Raw genomic sequence first — 21,710 nt, forward strand, 5'->3', positions numbered from 1 at the left:
GCATTAAAAATCTACATTAACACATTTAAAAAAGTGATTTGGGTTGTTTTTTTTTTTTTTTGTATTTTATATACGCATAGCGTGTCATACACTATGGTGTAGTAAGGGTGTTTCCCTTTCTAGATAATGGAAAAGTTCTTTGTAATTATTTTGATAAAGTAAATGATTTAGCAACTATTTTATTTTTTAAAATGTTAGCCTTCTTTTTACTTTTAATTTTTTATCAAAATATTGTACATTTCTCCTGAGCTCTCATTCTGAAATGATGTGGCTACTAGACACAAATTCTCTGCCTTTGAATGTATGGCTATACAGTCGGCCCTCGTTTATCATGGTTAATCAGCTCCAGACTCAACCACGATAAATTAATTTCCGCAAAGTAGGATTCCTTATTTATAAATCGAATATTTTCGCAGTTAGAGCATAGAAAACCTGTTCCTGTTCCAGGAAACAAACCCCCCTCGAAAGGTGAAAATCCGCAAAGTAAAAACCATACGTTTATATGGTTATTTTTATATTGACACGCTTGGGTCACAGATTTGCACAGAAACACAGGAGGTTGTAGAGACAGGGACTTTAAAACGCTGCAAACAAACATTTGTCTCTTTTTCAAAAGTTTAAACTGTGCTCCATGACAAGAAAGAGATGACAGCTCCGTCTTACAATTAAAAGAATGCAAACATATCTTCCTCTTCAAAGGAGTGTGTGCCAGGATCAGAGAATGTCAGAGAGAGAGAGAAAAGCAAACAATCAAAAATCAATAGGGCTGTTCGGGCTTTTAAGTACGCGAAGCATCGCACAACAAAGCAGCTGCAAGGAAGGGAGCAATGTGAAGGTAGTCTTTCTGCATTTTTTGAGGAGCATCTGTATCCTCTAGGCCAGTGTGCGAACAGCCCCTCTGCTCACACCCCCTCCGTCAAGAGCAGAGAATGATCAAAGATCAATACGTGCTGTTCGGGCTTTTAAGTATGCAAAGCACCGCGCGAGAAGCATAATGTACATCGTTAAGGAATTTTATTCAATATGTAATACGTGCTCTGATTGGGTAGCTTCTCAGCCATCCGCCAATAGCGTCCCTTGTATGAAATCAACTGGGCAAACAACTGAGGAAGCATGTACCATAAATTAAAAGACCCATTGTCCGCAGAAATCCGTGAACTAGCGAAAAATCAGTGATATATATTTAGATATGCTTACATATAAAATCCACAATGAAGTGAAGCTGCGAAAGTCGAAGCGCGATATAGCGAGGGATCACTGTACTTAGCTCTTACCTTATGCAAGTCATGTTTGGCCTGATTATAAGAAGCAAAAATACTTAGCAGTAGTCTATATCAATATCATTTATGGGGAAATTCTGTTGTAATTCATCTTTTTGTCATTCATGCAGTTTTGAATGTGGCCACAATTTTACTTGCCATTTTCCTTACCTGTTAGCATTTTAAAAACATTGTACTGAAAAGAAATTCAACAGAATTTTCAATCTGTCAGTATGATAAGAAACCACAATATTTAATGCATCTATAAACATCACTTGAAAAATACTCAAAACACTTGAAAATTAATAAAAGTATATTACTGTCGGAGTTAATGACTGGCTTTCTAATACCCTACTTGCATTAATTTTCAAAGCCTTCAAATTTAATATTAAGGCTCCAGCTCCCCTCGAACCTGCTCCAGAGAGGCGGGATAAAATGGTTAGTCAGAGAGAACCAATGCCTATATAGACTGCATTACGGACAATGCAGGTGTCACTATTTCAAAGCATGCACATGTAAATAAAAATCACACTTCCAAAATGGGCTGATGCACATAAAGTGCATGGTTTTGCTATCTGTGAACAAACATGAGTATATGCTGTGACACTCTATGCCTGTACACTGAGACAATGCAAATTCCAGATATGGCTGCTATAGCCAGTGAGCTAAGCTCTTTCCAACTCTGACAGTTTGTCTCAATTACAAAATAACATTTTTAAAATGTTTTTATAAACTAACAAAGAAGATGTTTAATTTTACTTGAATTTGTAGCATATATCAGAGTCATCTATGGGCAACACGGACCTTTCTAATAAGCCTGATGGCAGGAAAGCATGATCAAGACATGCATAAAATATTTCAAATGTAAATAATGTAATGGGCGGCACGGTGGCGCAGTGGTAGCGCTGCTGCCTTGCAGTTAGGAGACCCGGGTTCGCTTCCCGGGTCCTCCCTGCGTGGAGTTTGCATGTTCTCCCGTGTTGCGTGGGTTTCCTCCGGGCGCTCCGGTTTCCTCCCACAATCCAAAGACATGCAGGTTAGGTGGATTGGCGATTCTAAATTGGCCCTAGTGTGTGCTTGGTGTGTGGGTGTGTTTGTGTGTGTTCTGCGGTGGGTTGGCACCCTGCCCAGGATTGGTTCCTGCCTTGTGCCCTGTGTTGGCTGGGATTGGCTCCAGCAGACCCCCGTGACCTGTATTTGGATTCAGCGGGTTAGAAAATGGATGGATGGATGGATAATGTAATGTAAGGTAATACACAGACATTGTCTAGGTTTCCCATCAAAAAAAATACTAAGCATGGAGATTTATAACAGGCCAAAGAAGATCAACATTATAATGAGCTGTAAAAAAATTATGTAGAACTGGTCAACATGAGTATCTCAAATCAATATAATTTGGTCTTCACAAATCAGCAAGAGCAAGAGGAAAAGCATTACCTATGAAAACCCAAACAGTCTTCTGAGATTATGCAGAACACTGCATAAGGTAAGAAATATTATATAACAAAAATGTTCAGTTTGATGAAGATTCAATAAAACACATCACCCAACGAACAATAAAAACATACTGCTGGAAAAATTGTATAGGTAGTGGAACAGACACTTTTACTTTACTTACCCATAATATACATTGAAGTCAGTTAATTATTTGGGATATTTCAAATAATATATAACATAGGTAATGATTATTCAACACCACTATCCTCTATGAAAAAAGTCATTTCTTCCATAGTTTCAATACTTGGTTGTATTACCTTTATCAGAAATAATTGCAGCTAAAGGTTTTCTATAATTTGAAATCAGCCCTTCACTTTATTGTTGAGGAATTTTAGCCCAAATACTTACAGAACAGAATTAACTCAAGACACACTGGTAGGTTTGCAAAAATGAACTACTTGTTTCAGGTCCTGCTACAACTCTAATTAATTCAAATTGTAACTCTTAATAGGCCACTATAAAACTTACATTCTTCTCAGCCATTGTAGCTTTGTGCTTTGGTTCACTGTCCTGTTGTATAGCCCAATTACATTAAATGCAGAATTCATGGTTCCTTCAGTAATGGGAAAGGTGCTATATAAAGAAAATGTATTATTATTATTAGTAATGGTGTTTTCTAGGCCGTGTGGCATGTTTTATATGTTCACTGTAGTTCCATTTAACTAATTTTACACTTTGTCTAGAAAGCCATTCCATTTGACAAATATTCAAAAACAAAAGATCAGTAAAAGGGGGTAAATAGTTTTTCACAGCTATTAAATGCAGTCTGCATTTCACTATAATGGATGCTGATTAAAAGGTAGGAAGTGACATCTACTAACAAAAATGGTGGTGTGATACCATACACAAAGCATAGAAGGTAAGCAGTTGAAGCTTTTAACCTTCTCAGGAATCACTCTCAGGTTAATATTTCCCATAAAATGTTGGAATCTAAATAGGTTCAAAACAAGACTGAAGTCATGAGTCTATAGTCAACACTGTAAGGTTATTATACTTAACGAAAATTGAAACTATTATTAAAAAAACATTTTCGTAAACTGAAATAAAATAGCAAAACTGAAATGAAAAACTACAACTAAAAGAAACTATTAAAGTAGCTGAAAAGACTAACTGAAATAAAATAATAACTTACTAAACATAATTTTAGTTTTCGTTTTTGAATTAATTTCCTTGCTGTTAGTTTTTAACCTTTATAACATCCATCACGAGCCGCCTGCACGTATTCATCCAGTGATCAGCGGCTGTTGATGGCGAGCGGGGATTCACATTGTATTTGCGGTGATAGAGCGAACTGAATACGCGTGTAAAGCGTGTGGAATAGAAAGCGATTTACATGCTGCCTTTCTCTGCACTTATATAAAGATGTAATTTAAACACCTGAAATCAGAATGTGCTGCTCAACAAAAACTTTACCATATAGACAGAAAAATCATTAGTGACTTACAGTTCAGTTTATTTCTCGGGTGCCTGCTTTTTCTTGACAGTAATTCAACTGCCACTTTGCACTCGAAGTATAGTATACTAATCATGGAAAAAAAAAATCAACTTCGACATTTTGATGACGTTTTAGACCTCCCCAAGTCAGAAAATACAGTTTTTTGGAATTATATCTGTGTGCGTGTGTGTATATATAAACACAATATCTCAAAAACGCAACTAGATTGTAGGTCTTTGTTAAATTTTGGACCAAATCCATTAACCGGAAGTGGAACCTTACCTGAACACATACTTGTTTTTTTTTTCATTCATGCAGCTGCCGAGTCCGATTTATTCAACTTTACTTTTATAACAATTGTTCAAAATACAATCATTGTCATGCGTTTTATTCCTCAAATATCCATCCCCATATCTGAGTACACGAGAAAGTCAAGGGGAGGCCACTCCCGATTTTTGAAAGTAAAACGGCACTGATTGAGAGACTGACAAGGTCATCATACAAGATCAGCATATTGTTGCTTTAAAAACATCATTTAACAACAATGCGATACAAACCTTGTAAAATTCCTGAGTTGGCAATGTCTCTACAGAACTACAGGTAGGTGGGGAAAGGGAGTCTGCCAATTGGTGAAAAGCTAGACATTCTAATTTGTTTTTGTATTTATTAATTTATCTTTTTAGTTCATATTCACAGCTCAAAATACCTGATATTGTGAAAATAATCCAGTAGCAGAATTATGCTTTAAAATATCTGTCCTCATTTTTTCAATGTTTCTCTCCCTCTCAAATGAGATAGTTGAAATATCATATCCTTTTTGTTCTTAACATCCGCCATATCATACATTTTGCATACCAGGGATTTTTCTGGCTTGCATCCAAATCTGCTGGGGTAGGCTCCAGGTTCCTGTGATCCTGCTATGGATGAACAGGTTTAGATCATGCATAAATTGTTCTTAATCTCAGATGCTGTTTCTGTCGTTTTGTACCTGTCCATACTTTTTATATCTGCTCTTGCTCCGCTAATTAAGGGTTCACTGTTCTTATGATGGGCTATTCACATGTCACTGCCCCTAACATTCACACTTTATGCTTGTTTTTCTTTGTTTCCCTCGATACAGCTAGGTGGGGTCTGCACACTGATTCAAGCCTAAGACCCTTGTTCTTGCTTAACCCCTGTGATTTTCATGGTCACACCTGTCAAAACACACTAGATTCTCTTTTCTATATTTTTTATATCTTTCCAGGCCCTGCAGGAGCAAAATTCTGTCTATAAATTGTTTATGCCTGAGACGTAATAAGAGATCAATATGGCTGGTAGAAAATAACAAAGCCCAGTGTTTGAGACTTTTGATGAAATATTGAAGGCATTCATTATAAGCACATTGTCGTTGGAGCAGGAGATGTTGTGTATTGTAGACATTTAGAGTACAAAACCCACACACGTTAAAATTCACCTAAAGTTCATTACAAATTTGCCCATTCTGGGTAATAAAAGGAAAAGAAAAAAGTGCCAACAGTCAGCGCAGATTTATTCAGCACAAATGACATAGAAAATATTTTACCAGACTAAAACAAAACAAAATAGTAAAGTATGTTGTGTAGTGTAGTAAGCTTCCACTAAAATTTAATTCATATTACAGTATATCCAAACCCGTTAAATGTACAGTTCTGTCTCATTGTGACACAAAAACTAAACTCCATAGTAGCTCTTTAACTGTACCATAATTACTATAACTGAAACTAATAAATATAAAAATAAAATAAAAATGTCTTTGTAAAATAAAAACTAAAACTAAAAATACACGATGAAGGAAAACTAAAACTAAACTGAATGTCCAAAGTAAGGTGAGAAAAAATATAGAAATAAAAACTAATTTAAAAAGGCAAAACTATAATAACCTTGCAACACTGACACCAGCATATCTTTCCATCCATCTTTTAACCTGCTTATCTAGTTAATGACATGCATATTAAAAATAAGAGCAGCGTATAATTCAATTAAGGCCTAATTCGAAAAAAGTAAATAGATTATGGTAATATTTATATAGTTCATTTTAATTTAAAAAATATTATTCAAATATTGTGAACTAATATTAATTGAATGCAAGTGATAGTTGTTCCAATATTTACAAAGTCGAAACACTCAAGTCACTCTTGCTTTAAGAACTGGCAAAACACTAATAAACTAGTACACTTTGAAACTAAGAGAAATTAGGAATGAAAATATTTCTTTTAAACTGGGAGGACTGAGAAAGAAATTGGATGAAGCAAAAAATACACTTTTTATAAAAATTTAAGAGATTACTGTATTTGTAACACTGTATGACAAAAATCATATGTAATGGTCTATGCTTTATATGCCAAATAATCTGAGAATTTCTGTCATGGATGATAATGAAGAATCTCTAAAGACAAAGTATTATGACCACAATGCAATATTCAAAAGAGCTTTGCAGTAAACCGAGCAATTTAGAAAGGGCCCTATGAGTGTTAATGGTTCATTAAAAAATTGCTGTAAATATTTGCAACATATTGTGTCAATACTTTATGTATTTGGTAACAATTACATTTTTGTGGCTTGCCTCACTCCATCCAGGAATTCAGTCATTGGTGCTGCAACCAAGAGCCAGCCACCAGTTATGAACCCAAGGCCTTTGGGTTATATACAGTAGGTGCTGTTCCATCTCGGTGAGGAATAAAAGGTAATCCTCCTCTGCTCTGCGGATAGGTCAGCTTCTAAAGCTGCAGCGGTGCGATTCCATATGTACAATGTCAGGCTGCATCTAACTCAGTCCTCCACTCCTACATGTACAGTATCTGGACTGTTACATGATTTTTACAAGTTAAAAAAGTAAAAGAGACTATAAGTTCAAGTGAAATTTCACATAATCTTCATCAAGCTAGAAAGCCATTCGTCATTTGACAGATGCATGTTCACTTGACTCCCTTTTCCAAGCAATAAAAATTTGCAACAAAGGTACACAATAAAAATTATTTAGCTCTTCAGCTAGGAGTTCCAAAAACTAAAATTTGTAGGTTATAAATGCATGTACTATGTTTCAAAAGCTAAATGCCGTACGATATGTAAAGTATTAGACAACCTATGGTATATACTGGGGTGGGCAAATGTAGGTTTACAGTTGTTTGTATGAAAAAGACATGCAGGTTATGATTATTACAATAGCTTTATGAACTAAATAGTAATCATAGCTTTATTAACTCATTTATCATAAATAAAAAAAATAATAATAAATAAATGTCAATCCAAGAAAAAAAACTCTTGTTTCGCATACTCACAACTGTAAAACTACTTTTGCCCACCCCTGTATAATTAGGCACATGGGTTAATTGCATTACAAATGCTGATTTAGCCAGGTAAATACAAAGTCAGAAGATGAAGAAAATGGCACTGTAGAAATTTTAAAAACTATTGTATATATTAGGTAAATAGTGTGCAATGAAAGAAATCCATAATATACTGTTTTTGTATAAACAGAAAGGCAACATTAGTACGTAACATATCTGTGGCCTATAGCCTGTAAATGAAAATAAACTATGAAACTGACTTGAGTTTAATTTAAATATGCACTTCATTTTAAGATTTTTCTTTTCTTAATTAATTTTCCAATTCTTTCTTTTCATGTATGCACATGCTTTTTTTCCCTGGTTTTATCTGTTAAGTTTTTGGCACAAATTATCTCCTATAGGATTTATGTAATTTAGTCCCTGCCAGAATTTTCAGTATGAGTGGCTTACAAAGATTCAATGAGTTAAACTGGGATTGCACTTGGCATAGACAATTATTTGATTTTATGAGACCATACAGTACTAATAAATGCATTTACTCATATCAATTAAATCAAGTAATGAAATCATATTATTAAATTATGTAATATTTGCAGTACATTGCAATACCGGTCTATATACTAGTATAGAATATAGACACATATGTTGGATCTGACTTGTTTCTTTTTTGACATAAAGTATATAAAACAAATAAACTGCTCCTAGAACTAGTAAAATCACGTTTTTATGTGAAAACATAACAGTTATCATCACTCATTTGCCTAGATTACAGTAATCTATACTGTAAACACACAATACATATCCAGATTAAAATATGCACAAAACAGCGAGTTTTAAAGGAAAACACACAGCTGTAAAGGTATGGAGATAAGAACAAGGATATAAGTGGAAAACCCATGGCTACCATCTACATCAATTCAAATAGGCCTTGTGCTATAAAGTTTAGTGAATCAAAAAATGTACTTAAAATGCTTCTTTTACAAAAAAATGCTTTAAACCACACTTGCCATGTGTCATGTAGTTTTCAACCTAAGTCTAGTAAACTGATAGTGGTTATTTTTACAAAAAAGCAAATTCAATGAAAATGGCGATAGATAGTAGATACTAGTAGATAGATGTTAGGGGAATATTTTGGATAAAATAAATAAATGCACAAAAAATATAAATTGCATGAAATATAAGCATAAATAAATGTGTCACAAATTGGTTTTTTTTTGCTTATTTATTTATTTTGGCCACAAAATTACTCCAAATGCATCATGAAATATGGCTTGAAATGAAACTGTCACTTTCACTTGTCAATGTTAAGACAGTGGGCTCTAGCATATACTATGTTTTGATTGGTGAAAGATTTAATGTAGGCTGCTCATGCCTGATTCAATGTATCAGTGGGGGAGATAGTAGTAAACTAAAATAGCACTGGAATGAATTAGAAAATGCTTACTACTACCATGATATGAATTTTGCCAAAGCTATCATGTATTTCAGACAGAAAATTAAAGATTGATCAGAAGAAACTACAATGCTGGCAAGCCTTTTTAGACTATGATATTGATGAAACTATTTTTGAAAACATCAAAGAACTGGTGTAACGGACTAGGCTACACTCCAGTTCAGGTGACAAAGTTACCTACCATCGACACCGATCCTTTAACATTCTAACTGAGTCAATAGAACACTTTCTATTAAGCGGTTTAAAGCTATGACAGATTGCAGATCTATATGGTGTATCAGAGAAGATGATCACAAGGTGAATGAGCCAGTGTGAGATTTGGTGAACTGCATCTGCATCAGTTTAGACCTTTTGACACTGAAAGCCCAAAGCTTTGCCAATTAATATTCTGAACTGAATATGTGACTTTTGTTTTACGAGCCTAAAGTCAGGTTCATATTCTGAGCCACTTTTTCAAACTTTACAGCTCTGATCAGTGGCAAATACGATACTTTATCTAGCATGCTGATCTGTGATATTTAGAAGGAACTGAAAAGGGCTTGTTTGGCCATCAGACATTTAGCAGATTTTTATTATAATAAGCAGCCCGATTTAACCCTAACCGAACTGCAATTTAACCAAAGTGTGCTTCTTGTCAGAAAACTGTCACAAGTTAGATGGGAAGCAATGCGATTTAAACATTATGTGCCAGGTTTGCCAGGCAATTTGACTAATATCACGTTTGCCACTTATCAGAGCTGTAAAGTTGGTTAAAGTAGCTGCAAATACACATCTGCCTTTAGATTTGTAAAATAAGGGTCAAATATTAAGGTCAAAATACTAGTTGCCACTGCTTTAAGCTTTCTGTATCAAAGTGTCTAAACTGATACAGTTGCAGCTCAACATATCTCGCTCTGGCGCATTCGCTTTGTGGTAATGGAGACACAGTTATAAAACTGGCATATCTGACTAAGATATACAATATGTAGTACTTACAGCAGACCACCAAACCCTATATCCTTCACCTCACTTGAACTCCATTTCATTCAGCATGATCAGTAACATACTGTGTATTTGTTTAACACTGTTTTAGTTGTGTGTACCTGTGAAATTGAAAGTAATATAAGTGACTGTGTTATTAGGTGTGTGGTAGTTGTTACAAGTCAAGCAAAGATTATGTCAGATGCTTCTGTAAAGTTCACAGCAGGTGTAAACTGATGTGTTTATACCAATGATTTACTTCAAAAGTTTATTGTGAATATGTGTTTTGAGTAAACTAGGCTTCAGTGTGGCATCAATGGTGTGGGACAATAATTTTATAAACATTACATGATAAGCAAAACCATAAAATAGAGACTAGATAGTTAAGACTTATCCAGTTCAGCTTCGCAAGGAGCCAGTGTCTATCAATGAGTGTAAGGCGAGAACCTACCCTGGAAGGAAAACCAGTCCACCACAGAGCAGTCTCACTTTGGACCAATTTAAAGTAACCAGATAAACTAACAGACACATGTCATTAGGTTGTGGAAAGAACCTCAGACTGAAAAACAGAATATGTTAAATCTACACATGCAGCAGCTTGCTGTTGCTTAAATCCCAGAACACTGGGGCTATGAAGCAAAAACCACCATTACAGAAGTAACACTACAGTATGTCTGGCAAATAAAATTTTAGATCTACTTTAGGCAGGCAAATTTGGTTGGAATACAGTGAGTTATGGTGAAATTGCGAACCTCATGGACATTGCTAGGTTAATTTTTAAAGAAAGAATGTAGTGGTAGTAGTACTGCCATATATACAGAGTCCAGTACAATTTTTGCATGTTGGCTGGACATGCATGTAACACGTCTCAAGTTTCTGTCAAACTAATAATTAAAAATGTATTAAAACTGTAATATTTCAACATATAACAAACAACAAAAATATTAATTTCATGTAATGATTCATCATTTGTTCACGTATGGAGATTTAATAGACAAAAAAAGAGAATCACACCTAAATGTGAAAGCAATCCCTTAAATGCTGCTTTACCTCAAATAATCTTTTGACTTTGTGGCAAAAACAAACTTCCAAAGAAAAAAAAAAAAAATTCACTCTTGTTTTTAAAAATATACAGTAAACAGTTTTATTTGCACATTTGTAAGAAATGTTAGATTTGTTTAAATCATCGATGATATTTATACAGGAAATATACAAATTAAATGGACTTTATCGATATTTAAATTAGTACCTTTTTGGCTATCCATTTTAATTTTGTTCTTGCCTTGTTTTCTACTGTTTTACATTCATTTGTTTGGGAAGGATAAGTGAACTGCAAAGATGACACACACTCCTGAAAAAATGCTGAAACATGTTTATGACTATGAGTGTTTTGTTTTGGATTTTTCATTAATGTAAAGGAAAGATGATTCAAATCTTAACACATTAATTAAGTAAAACCCGTAAAATCTTTTGTTCCATGTGAGAGGATTTTTGCATTTTGGACAGCATTATGTTGTACAGATTAAAACAACTAATGTAAAACATGTTCCAGACTATTAAACCTTTTATACATGCCAAGACAAAGGCACAGTAAATCATGCTGAGGAGAAATCAAAAATATTGAGAAGTCTGCGGGCAAAAGAGGAGAAAACAAAAACAAACTGATGATAATAATATATGAGATCCTGGGTTTCAAAACTGGCCAGCACTGCTGGGATCACACTGCAGGAGTCGCACTATGGAAGGGTCACTCTTGGCTCCTCGAATAAATTCTTCCAAAGACAGTTTACCTTAAACAGAAAAAAAAGAATATGATTTAAAACACCATTTTAAAAGTAGGTGCTTTCTGGTATTCAATGAAATGCATCAATGGCAATTCCACACACTAAAACATAAAGGGCTTACACACGAGAATCAAAAAACCTGTGATTAAAACATCTCCACATGTTCAAAAAATACACATTATCTTCTTTAACATTTGACCACACACTATGAATAAAAGGTGATTTCTTTTGTTTCCGTATCTTGCCTCATGTACATGGTTTATTATGAAGTCAGTAAACATCTTCTAGTTTCTTTTTTTCAATTTCTCAACCAAACATTTCAATAATAACTTGTTAAAAAGTGATTTTGTGTACATATTTTGAACTTATAAATAAAATGAGTTATTCCACACTTGCACTATTGATAAAACAGGCACAAAAGCTATAATGAAGTAAAATCTAGACAGCAAGCAAACAAAGTACAGAGAAGTCTTGAAACTGAGATACTGGAGTATGCAGTATGGGCACTATAAGAAAAGAAGTATGAGATGTCAGTATTATAAACACAATAAGCAATGCTTATCATCATTACAAAGCAGTTGGCAATGTCAATAACGTCTTGTTGCATTGATATTTCTTCTGCCTACAGGAAGGTTGGTGGAGTGCAGAGCAGTATTGATCACCAATTGTATTCAATTTACAATAAAGTTATGAGACTTTAAGTATTTCCCTTTCTCATTGTTCCTACCGGACAGCATGCTGCCAGTGATATTTTTATAACGAAAACAAGAACTAGAACTAAAAATATTGTTTTTCGTTTTACAAGAATGAGAACTGAAATTAAAGCAAACAGAAAAACTAAAACTAAATAAAAACAAAAATTAGTGATATATGAATGAAATAAAATGAGAATGAAAATTGAGTAAAAACAAAAAAAAAAAACATCAATAGCATTTTTGTTCAGTCCGGTTCAGTCGTGCAGAGGGGTTGTTTGTAGGTCACCCTGAGCATTCAGTTACGTTGCGCTGTTAACTATGCGGTGATCTTGTAACTTGGGCTTACTAGTGTCACAAGGCACAACTTCCGTAAAGGACCGTTATTTGATTGTTAAGCGCATTTGGCTCATCAGGAAGCAGTAAGCACTTGCGGTTGACAATGGTGAGTTTTGCACAGATGTTTGCAGGTAGAAAGTGAGAAAGTAATGTGTGGAAATACTTTTATTAAAGCGCAGGTGATAATAAAACCAAATGTAGTGTACGAGAAGAAGAAAAGAGTCTTGGACTTTCAGTGCAGGACCAGCTGGATCAGTACTTAGTGGAAGTCCAGCACTTCTCTGGCACCAGGACTACACTGCATACAGGGACATGCGGTCTCACCTGTCATCATGAAAAGTATAAAAAATAATAATGATAACATAAAATAAATTTGTCCACTGGTCTGTGCTATAAATTTGTTTTCTGTATGATTCCAATAATGCTAATTATTTTATAATTTGCGCATATCCTGATCAAATATAGGGGAGAAACACAAAATGTGGCAGCGACGAGCCTCACCTCACGTCGGACTGAGGTGTCCCTCACACACTGGGTTGATGCCTGCTATTGTAGCATTCCTGTTGCTGTCTCTCTATATGTCGCCAATATAATGTTTGTAGACACTTTTATTATACACCCTGACTTTCCACAGTCTGGCTAATATTGTTAATGAATGTGTGTGACATATTTAATCTTCTTGATCAGACATAAAACCACAGTGAAAAGGCACATGGTGAAGCAGACAGTACTGTGCTGGCCTGAAGGTGGCAGATGTGAGCCCAACAGGTGCTCGTTGCTGCTGTTCTTTCAGAGGCACCAATAAATTAGCGATATTAGAAAGTCAAGTGCACTGCCACGGTCCATTTATTTTTATATTTTGTTCCGACTGACTAACAAAATGGAAGATTAAGACTTTTAAAACTAAAGGAAAATAAGGAGGACTGATACAAGAAAGTGACAGAGATTTTCGCGGAGAAAGATAGGCGCATGGACTTTACAAATAAAGGTAAGACCATAAAAGGTTTTCAACTATATAAAAAAGAAAAAAAACAATCCAACATTTAAAAACTTAATTTTGACCTTAAATAAAATATTCTTTTATTTTTCTTGTTATCCTTTTGTTTAACAGTCTGTATTAAAATTAAGGCATCAGAATTAAAAGCATTTAAAATCAACTAAATTTCAAAATTGAAATCTGTTTTTTTTTGTACACCACTCTATACTTTCATTTGTATTGAATGAGTATGAATTGTGGAATTGCAACGTCAAATTTAGAGCACATGTGCTCTCTCGCCGCTATAAATGTAATGTTCTTTCTTATACAATATATACCTTACATATGTGTGTGTAAAGAATGCTGATGAGATATGAAACATAGCCAGTAGTAAATATGCATGCTGCCAATCGAATAGTGAATAAGATATGGGTTCATATATTTGTAAACCTGATTCTAATGGAGTCCGTGTCTCACCAGCCGTGAACCACACCGCAAGTCACTGCCTCTTTACTGTCAGCAGAAATCGTCAACATACAGTCTGCTGGTGCCAGTGGTCGAGGACATTCTCGGTGTACCTGCATTACAGGCACTTGTCAAGTGAATAATTTCACTGTGTGGCTATCTGTGCAGCGGATGTCGTTGCAACATGAACAAATCTCTTGAAATGTGTGCTTGTTTAAAGCTTAACAGCAATGTGCTTGCACAGGCTGGTTTCTTGGGTTTAAACATTTAATCCTGCTGACTACACTCATTAGGTCACTTCATCTTTTTGATCATTGATAGTCAAGCTGTGTTTAACAGCATTATGAATTGTGAGTGTATTTTTTTGAGAGAAACAACTTGCATTGAAATATGTGTAGGCCAGCATTTGTGGTCTTGCAACAGAAAAAAAACCCTAAAATTGTACTAATATTATGTAAAAAAGCCAGAACTAAATAAAAACTTAAATTTTAAACACAGACCTAAATAAAAATGGTTAACTCCACTGAAAACTAGAATGAAATAAAAATAAATTTTATAAAATAAAATACAAACTTAAACTACAATTAATATCAGAACTGAAATAACACTGCATGTTGCTCTGGCAATTTAATTTTCTTTTATAGGGTGAGGAAATTTACCAGTCGATCTACGTTCCTACCCTCACCTATGGTCATGAGCTATGGGTAGTGACCGAAAGAACGAGATCGCGAATGATTTTCCTCCGCAGGGTGTCTGGGCTTTCCCTTAAAAATAGGGTGAGAAGCTCAGTTATCCGGGAGGGGCTCAGAGTAGAGCCGCTGCTCCTCAGCATCGAGAGGAGTCAGATGAGGTGGCTCGGGCATCTGATCAGGATGCCCCCTGGACGCCTCCCTGGTAAGGTGTTCCGGGCACGTCCAACCTGGAGGAGGCCCCGGGGAAGACCCAGGACACGCTGGAGGGACTATGTCTCCCGGCTGGCCTGGGAATGCCTTGGGATTCTCCTGGAAGAGGGAAGTCTGGGCCTCTCTGCTCAAAAACTGCTGCCCCAGAAACCCGACCTCGGATAAGCAGAAGAAGATGGATGGATGGATGAGGGTGATGAAAATCAACACTTGATGTAACCACATTCAAAACCTCTGCATTTTGCAAATAGATTTTACCTAGTTAAGTAAAGTTTATCTCCAAACCCTTGTTTAAATTAATTTTTAACAAACTGTTAGAAGCCTGGAGGGCTTAAGAAAAATCAAACCAGTAGAATCTAAGAAACCACTTTGTGCCTGCTGTGCTGCAAGAGAAAGCAACAGTGAAAAAAAAAAAAAGAAAGGAACCCTAATAACAAACTCTGAAACTCAGAAGTACACCTTATGAGAAGGATTTGGGAGTCCTGGTAAATTCAGCACTACCAACTGCCAGATTCCATTCATAAGCCATTAAGATGACTTACAGAATGTTTAGTTAAATCGCATGATGTGTAGTGTACAAGTCTAAGGAGGTTATGCTCAAGCTTTATAACGCACTGGTGAGCAGCTCCAGAAAAAGTCCAGAGAAGAGTGACTAGGCTGATTCTAAGGGCTACAGGGGACAATTTTGTGGAAAGGTTAAAACAGCTGAACCTTTTCAGTTTAAGTAAAAGAAGATTAAGAGGAGACATTGACTGAGGTATATAAAATAATGAAGGGCATTAGTGCAATGGATTGAGACTGTTACTTTAAAATGAGTTCATGAAGAACACAGGGACCCAGTTGGAAACATACTGAGGGTAAAATTTCACACAAACATTAGGAAGTTTTTCTTTACACAGAGAACCACAGGCACATGAAGTAAGCTTTCAGGTAGAGTGGAAGACTGTAGGATTTTAGGGGGTTTAAAAACCTGACTTGATGTTTTATTTAGAAGAATTAAGTGGATAAGACAGGAGAGCTTTGTTGGACTGAATGCCCTGTTCTTGTCTAGATGTTTCTAATGTTCTAAAGACAACTCAACCTGCACATTTCAAACACAACTTTGAAGCATCAAGCAGTTACATAAGTATATCTAGTATAACTAGCAGAGCCTTACTGTATTCAGCATAATATGGAAATTTCTGTAAATTTTAAGCTGGTGTAATTTGACATTAAGTTCTGAAATCTGTATAAATGTTTAAGCATTTCTGTTTCTTTACTATAAGCATTTACCAAATTTCTCGGATTTAAACATCCCTACCTCACATGTTGCAGCCCTGGAATTACTTACTACTCTTCTCTGGACCTTTTTTGTAATACAGAGTAAAAACAATGTTCCTAAACTTTTTTTTCAATTTTGTCTGTCTTTGCTAAATAATATGCACCCATCTGTGTTATACTCAAACCCATCTCTTGGATTTAGCTAGGTTTCTATTATTGTAATAATATCTTAATTATGCTCAGTTGTATCAGTGAGTGTCACAAAAGTCTGCTGCTGGCCTGGGTGTTGGAAATGTGTCTTTGGATACTTAAGTGTAGTGGTGGTGGCTAGGAATAGTGAGAAGGCAAGGAAAGAAGTACCTAACTTTCCTGCAAAGTGCACAGTTCTTGCTAATTCAATTAGTTCCTTAATGCATCACACTAGCAATCTTTTTTGTCACTATCATAACACTTTACCTTTAATTTCTTCACTCATGGTTTTTACACGTAGCCATTCATAAGGCACCTTAAAGTGCCATGTTTACATCCTCCATCTTCTGCATCCCACTGTAGTGATCTGTTCCTAATTGTTCTGTGCTCACCATTTTTCCACAAGATATCCTTTTCTTTTGCATACTAGTTCAGTTATGCTGCATTTCATAATAACTTTTAGCGTGAAACTGATAACACAATCTGTGTAGGTCAGATATGCCTTCAGGTTTGAATAATCGGTCTGCTCTTCAACCAAGTTTAGATTTCATTGTATGTAAAAGTACAAATTTTGTGTGTCTCCTTACTGAAATATTTATGCATGCATGTTTTTATGATTTTTTTATAGCATGTGAAAAGGGATTCTGGAGTGAATGGGACAGGCATATAGCCACCTAAAACATGAGGCCCTGGGTGGCCACCAGCTTTGCCAACCCCTTTATAAACAGCTCTAACTTGGTACTAGAAGGCTATTTTTTATGAAAAAAAGAGGTTGCTTGAACTAGTAGCTCAATAAAACACAATGTTGATTTATCCAGTCAACTTTTCTTCCAGTCCTCTCAGACATTCAAAATGTATACAATCTGCAGCATGCTTAGGCCTGTAGCTTCCACAGAATCAGATACACTTGTTGGAGTTGGCATTTGGAGGTGAAGTTTAATTAGACTTTTCACTTGCTTGCAAAAATTAGCCTATCAGAGAATCATATACTTAACCTGACACTCTCTAAGCAACTGAATAATGGGCCAAGAGCTGAAATTTCTTCACCCACCAGTCATTTAAAAATCCTTATTGGTTTAACTTAAATTGAGAAAATCCTGCTGTCCTTTTAAAAAAAAAGATTATCATTATTTCCATTGTTAACCTACTGTGGAATTTACTCATAAAATAAAGTGGTACCTCGGTATACGTCTGCTTTGGAATAAGTCCAACTTGGTGTAAGTCCTGTTTGGACATGAAAAATTTTGCTTGGTATACAACCTTTGTTTGGAATACGACTCGTGTGCTACCCTTGTTTACCTCTCTCTCGAGACAAAGCCACGACTGCCCACGAGCGTCAGAACGGCAGTTGCTAGCATTCAGTGAACAACCCGCAAGCTACCTGTTGTATATGATTGTTCAATGATGCTTTTATCCATTGCTTTATGTTCGGGTGTTGATTGCTATGGTCTGCGTCTTTTGAGACGTATGACTGTCGGAGGGAGGGGTGTGGTTTAGAAGGAATGCTGTATGGAGAGTTGGTTAAACATGGTTCAAAATAAACAGCATTCGAAACGTTATTCCGAGTGTGTCGCTACTTCAATCTAGAGAACACTACACTACCCTTGTTTACCTCTCTCTCGAGACAAAGCCACGACTGCCCACAAGCGTCAGTATGGCAGTTGCTAGCATTCAGTGAACAACCTGCACGCTACTCTTGTTTACCTCTCTAGAGACAAAGCCATGACTGCCCACGAGCGTCAGTACGCCAGTTGCTAGCATTCAGTGAACAACCCACACTATAGCTCTCTGTGAATTTTCACGTGATTTTGTGTTTTTTCGCATAAATTTGAATAGATTGTTGAAAAGTATGAAGGTGGCAAGCATATCCGGGACTTGGCTGCTGCATACCCTATGCCAAGAACGACAGTATCTACGATTGTGAAAAACAAAGATGTTATTAAAAAGTGAGGTTCAATTTTCATTTATTTCATCTAATTGCTTTTGTATTTACAGTATGTATTTTAGTATTAAGCAGAGTTTAAATTATTTTATACAACCCCATCAATGTATAATATGCCAATAACAATAGGATTTTTTTTCATGGGAAGGATTATTGATTTTCCCTTAACTTCTTATGGAAAAAATTCGTTTGATATACGTCCTGTTTGGTATAAGTCAAAGGATCTGGAATGGATTAAGGATGTATACTGAGGAACCACTGTACTTAATTCATGTATGCAATGAGAAAGTGACGTGACCCATTAGTTGACCTGTTTTACCTTGTAAAATCATGCATTTACAGTTAATAATAAGTTTGGAATGACAGCGAGAATAAATTAGCATTCAATGATTATATGAAAATTACATGATATGGTATGGTGTATATCTCTCTATTATAAAAGGAAATCTTGAGACGAGACAAAACTATTGCCAAGAGATTTCTTCAAGTTGGTAGAGGGGTTTCTCAACCATTTTTGGTTAACGGCCCACTCCCACCGTCCTCTCACCTGTCATTTGTGCGAATGCTTTTGTCAGACAGTTCCTGCGCTCATAGCTCTTGTAAATTTTTATGTTTTCCTACTTTAAGTTCCCAATAAAAGATTTACTATGTCCAAATCTTATTGAAGAATTTCATCCTGAAGGGACAATTGAACTCGAAAATTGTCAATCGGTTACACGACAAATTGTATAAATGTGTATCAATAGACTATTCTGAAACAGTTGGTGGTGATGGTGCTGAAGATGAAAACATCAACTTACAATATCCCGCAGAATTTAACGAACCATTAACACTGGTCTTCCACCAGCTGAATTACTGTTGAAAGAAGGATTTATCGTAATGTTATTGCGTAATTTATGTACGAGTGATGGGCTATGCAATAGGACAAGATTAGTTGTATTCAAAATTGGTCGTACAATTCTGACATGTAAATGTTTAACAGGTGACAGAAAGGTAATGTAGTACATCTTCCATAGAGAACATTAGACACCAAAGGAGATCTTGATATGCTATTCGTATTAAAACGTTTACAGTTTACCACTAGAATAGCTTTTGCTATGACAATTAACAAATCACAGGAACAAACATTCTAAAAAGTCAGTTTATTTATTAGACAGAAAGAAACGATATTCACTCATAGGCAGTTATATAATGCGTTGTCACGATGTAAGTCCAAACACAGAATCAAAATTCTATGATATTAACGAAAACTGAATTCCAAATATTTTTTTAATTGAAGTTTTACAGTAAAATTGTAAGTTCAAAAAGTACTTGCGTGTTAATTTCAAAGCCAAACAGAACAAAAACGTATAATGCAATGAATACCTCTAATGCAACATGAAACATAATTTTCTTTCAATTTATTATGTTTTACTATTTTTACTATCGTTAATTACTCACTTTAATGTAAAATAGTTAGTTCTATTATGCATATGTAACAACTACCATGAAAATAGCACTCTGTTTAAATTGTACATCTGCTTCCCCATACGCAAGCGGCAGAGTCGCAAAGTGGCTAGCGCATAGTGCGCGCCCGTTGGTTGGCAAGCGAAGTGAGCAGGGGACAGGGCCCCCTAGTATGAAATATATTTAATTAGTATTTTGGGTGATACGGTGGTAGTGGGGTTGCTGCTTTGCAATAAGAAGTCCAGGGTTCAAGTCCCAGGTACTCCCTGAGTGTAGTCTGCATTTCCCTCCATGTCTGTGTGGGTTTCCTCCGAGTAGGGCTGTAACGATTAGTAGACGTAATCGACGACGTGGACTACAAAAAATCTTTGACGCAGATTTTTTATTGTCGACGCATCATAATCAGAACCTTCAATAGAGGCTCCAGACACAAAGAACCACATTGGTTTTTGTAACTGCAATGCACTACATGAACATCTGGGGCAGTATCGTTTGTTATTGTTTGTCAAGACTGCACACAGTCCTACCAACAAAGAAGAACGTCTGAGGAGAAAAAGAATGTAGAGGAAAATAAACGTGGTTGCAATGGCGAGTCGGATAGAGGAGGGGGAAGGAGATGGAAAAATCTGAGGCAGAAACTTTGTAAAGTGTGGCATCACTTCACCAAAAAAGAAAAAAAAGTTGAATACAGATTATGCAAAGCGGAGCTTTCTTTTCACAGCAGCACCACCGCAATGCATGAGCATCTGAAATGGAAGCATCCTGGAGCTGTGATGCCGGCGTCTCTTGAGAGGTAAGTTTTAGCAAGTAAAGTTAGTATCACGTGTTAATGTTGATGTTTGTACTATAATGTGTATATTAAGGGTTCAGAAATTACAGTTAACCCTTAAACTGCCACATACTTGGGGGTTAATGCACCCCTGGATGCCAAATACTTTTTAGTTGCACTTTTTAAGTAAATGTCACAATTTCCAAAGAAAATGTGAAATTTTAATGGAACACATTTTTTTTTCATGCAAAGAGAGCATCACAATTACTGCAACACTGACCATTTTACACACTGCAAATGAACTGTAAAAATTATAAAAACAACTACTGCAACAATCTATTATTATATGTTCAAGGTGCAACTGAAGCCATTGATGAAATTCAGTAAATCATGGAGCCAACTGCGCTTGAACTGGCTGCACAAAAACACACTGTCGCTGATGCTGGCAGGCTCGTCTAGTGCAGTGGCTGAATCCCAGGGACAGTGGTGCTGCAGTTCTGCCGGGGATGGCAGTACTCATGAGCTGGCTGCTCAATGAATGTACGGCACTGACTGTTCAGCTCCAGAGTGCTGGCAAATTGCTCTGTGAAGCGTCTATAGACAGTTGCAGCGTTTAATAAATGTATGTCGCTAAATATACTCAGCCCCTGCATGCTGGCAAATTGCACTGAGACACGGCTACAGCTGGTTGCAGCATTCAATGAATATACAGTGCATCCGGAAAGTATTGACAGCGCACCACTTTTTCCACATTTTGTTATGTTACAGCCTTATTCCAAAATGGATTAAATTCATTTTTTTCCTCAGAATTCTACACACAACACCCCATAATGATGTGAAAAAAGTTTACTTGAGGTTTTTGCAAATTTAGTAAAAATAAAAAACTGAGAAATCACATGTACATAAGTATTCACAGTCTTTGCCATGAAGCTCAAAATTGAGCTCAGGTGCATCATGTTTCCTGATCATTCTTGAGATGTTTCTGCAGCTTAATTGGAGTCCACCTGTGGTAAATTCAGTTCATTGGACATGAT

The 21,710-nt window shown here is 35.9% G+C and overlaps 1 protein-coding gene across 1 annotated transcript in view; it reads right to left on the reverse strand.

Moving 5' to 3' along the window:
• Window positions 1-11,042: 11,042 nt before the first annotated feature.
• LOC120515669 (neurocalcin-delta) overlaps window positions 11,043-21,710 on the reverse strand; it is a 118,277-nt gene continuing 107,609 nt past the window's right edge. Inside the window, exon 4 of the mRNA XM_039736887.1 lies at window positions 11,043-11,702. Coding sequence (XP_039592821.1) covers window positions 11,605-11,702 — 98 coding nt within the window. The 3' untranslated portion in view covers window positions 11,043-11,604. The remainder of the gene's footprint in view (window positions 11,703-21,710) is intronic.

This window comes from Polypterus senegalus, chromosome 15 (genome assembly GCF_016835505.1).
Source record: "Polypterus senegalus isolate Bchr_013 chromosome 15, ASM1683550v1, whole genome shotgun sequence".
Lineage (NCBI taxonomy): Eukaryota > Metazoa > Chordata > Cladistia > Polypteriformes > Polypteridae > Polypterus > Polypterus senegalus.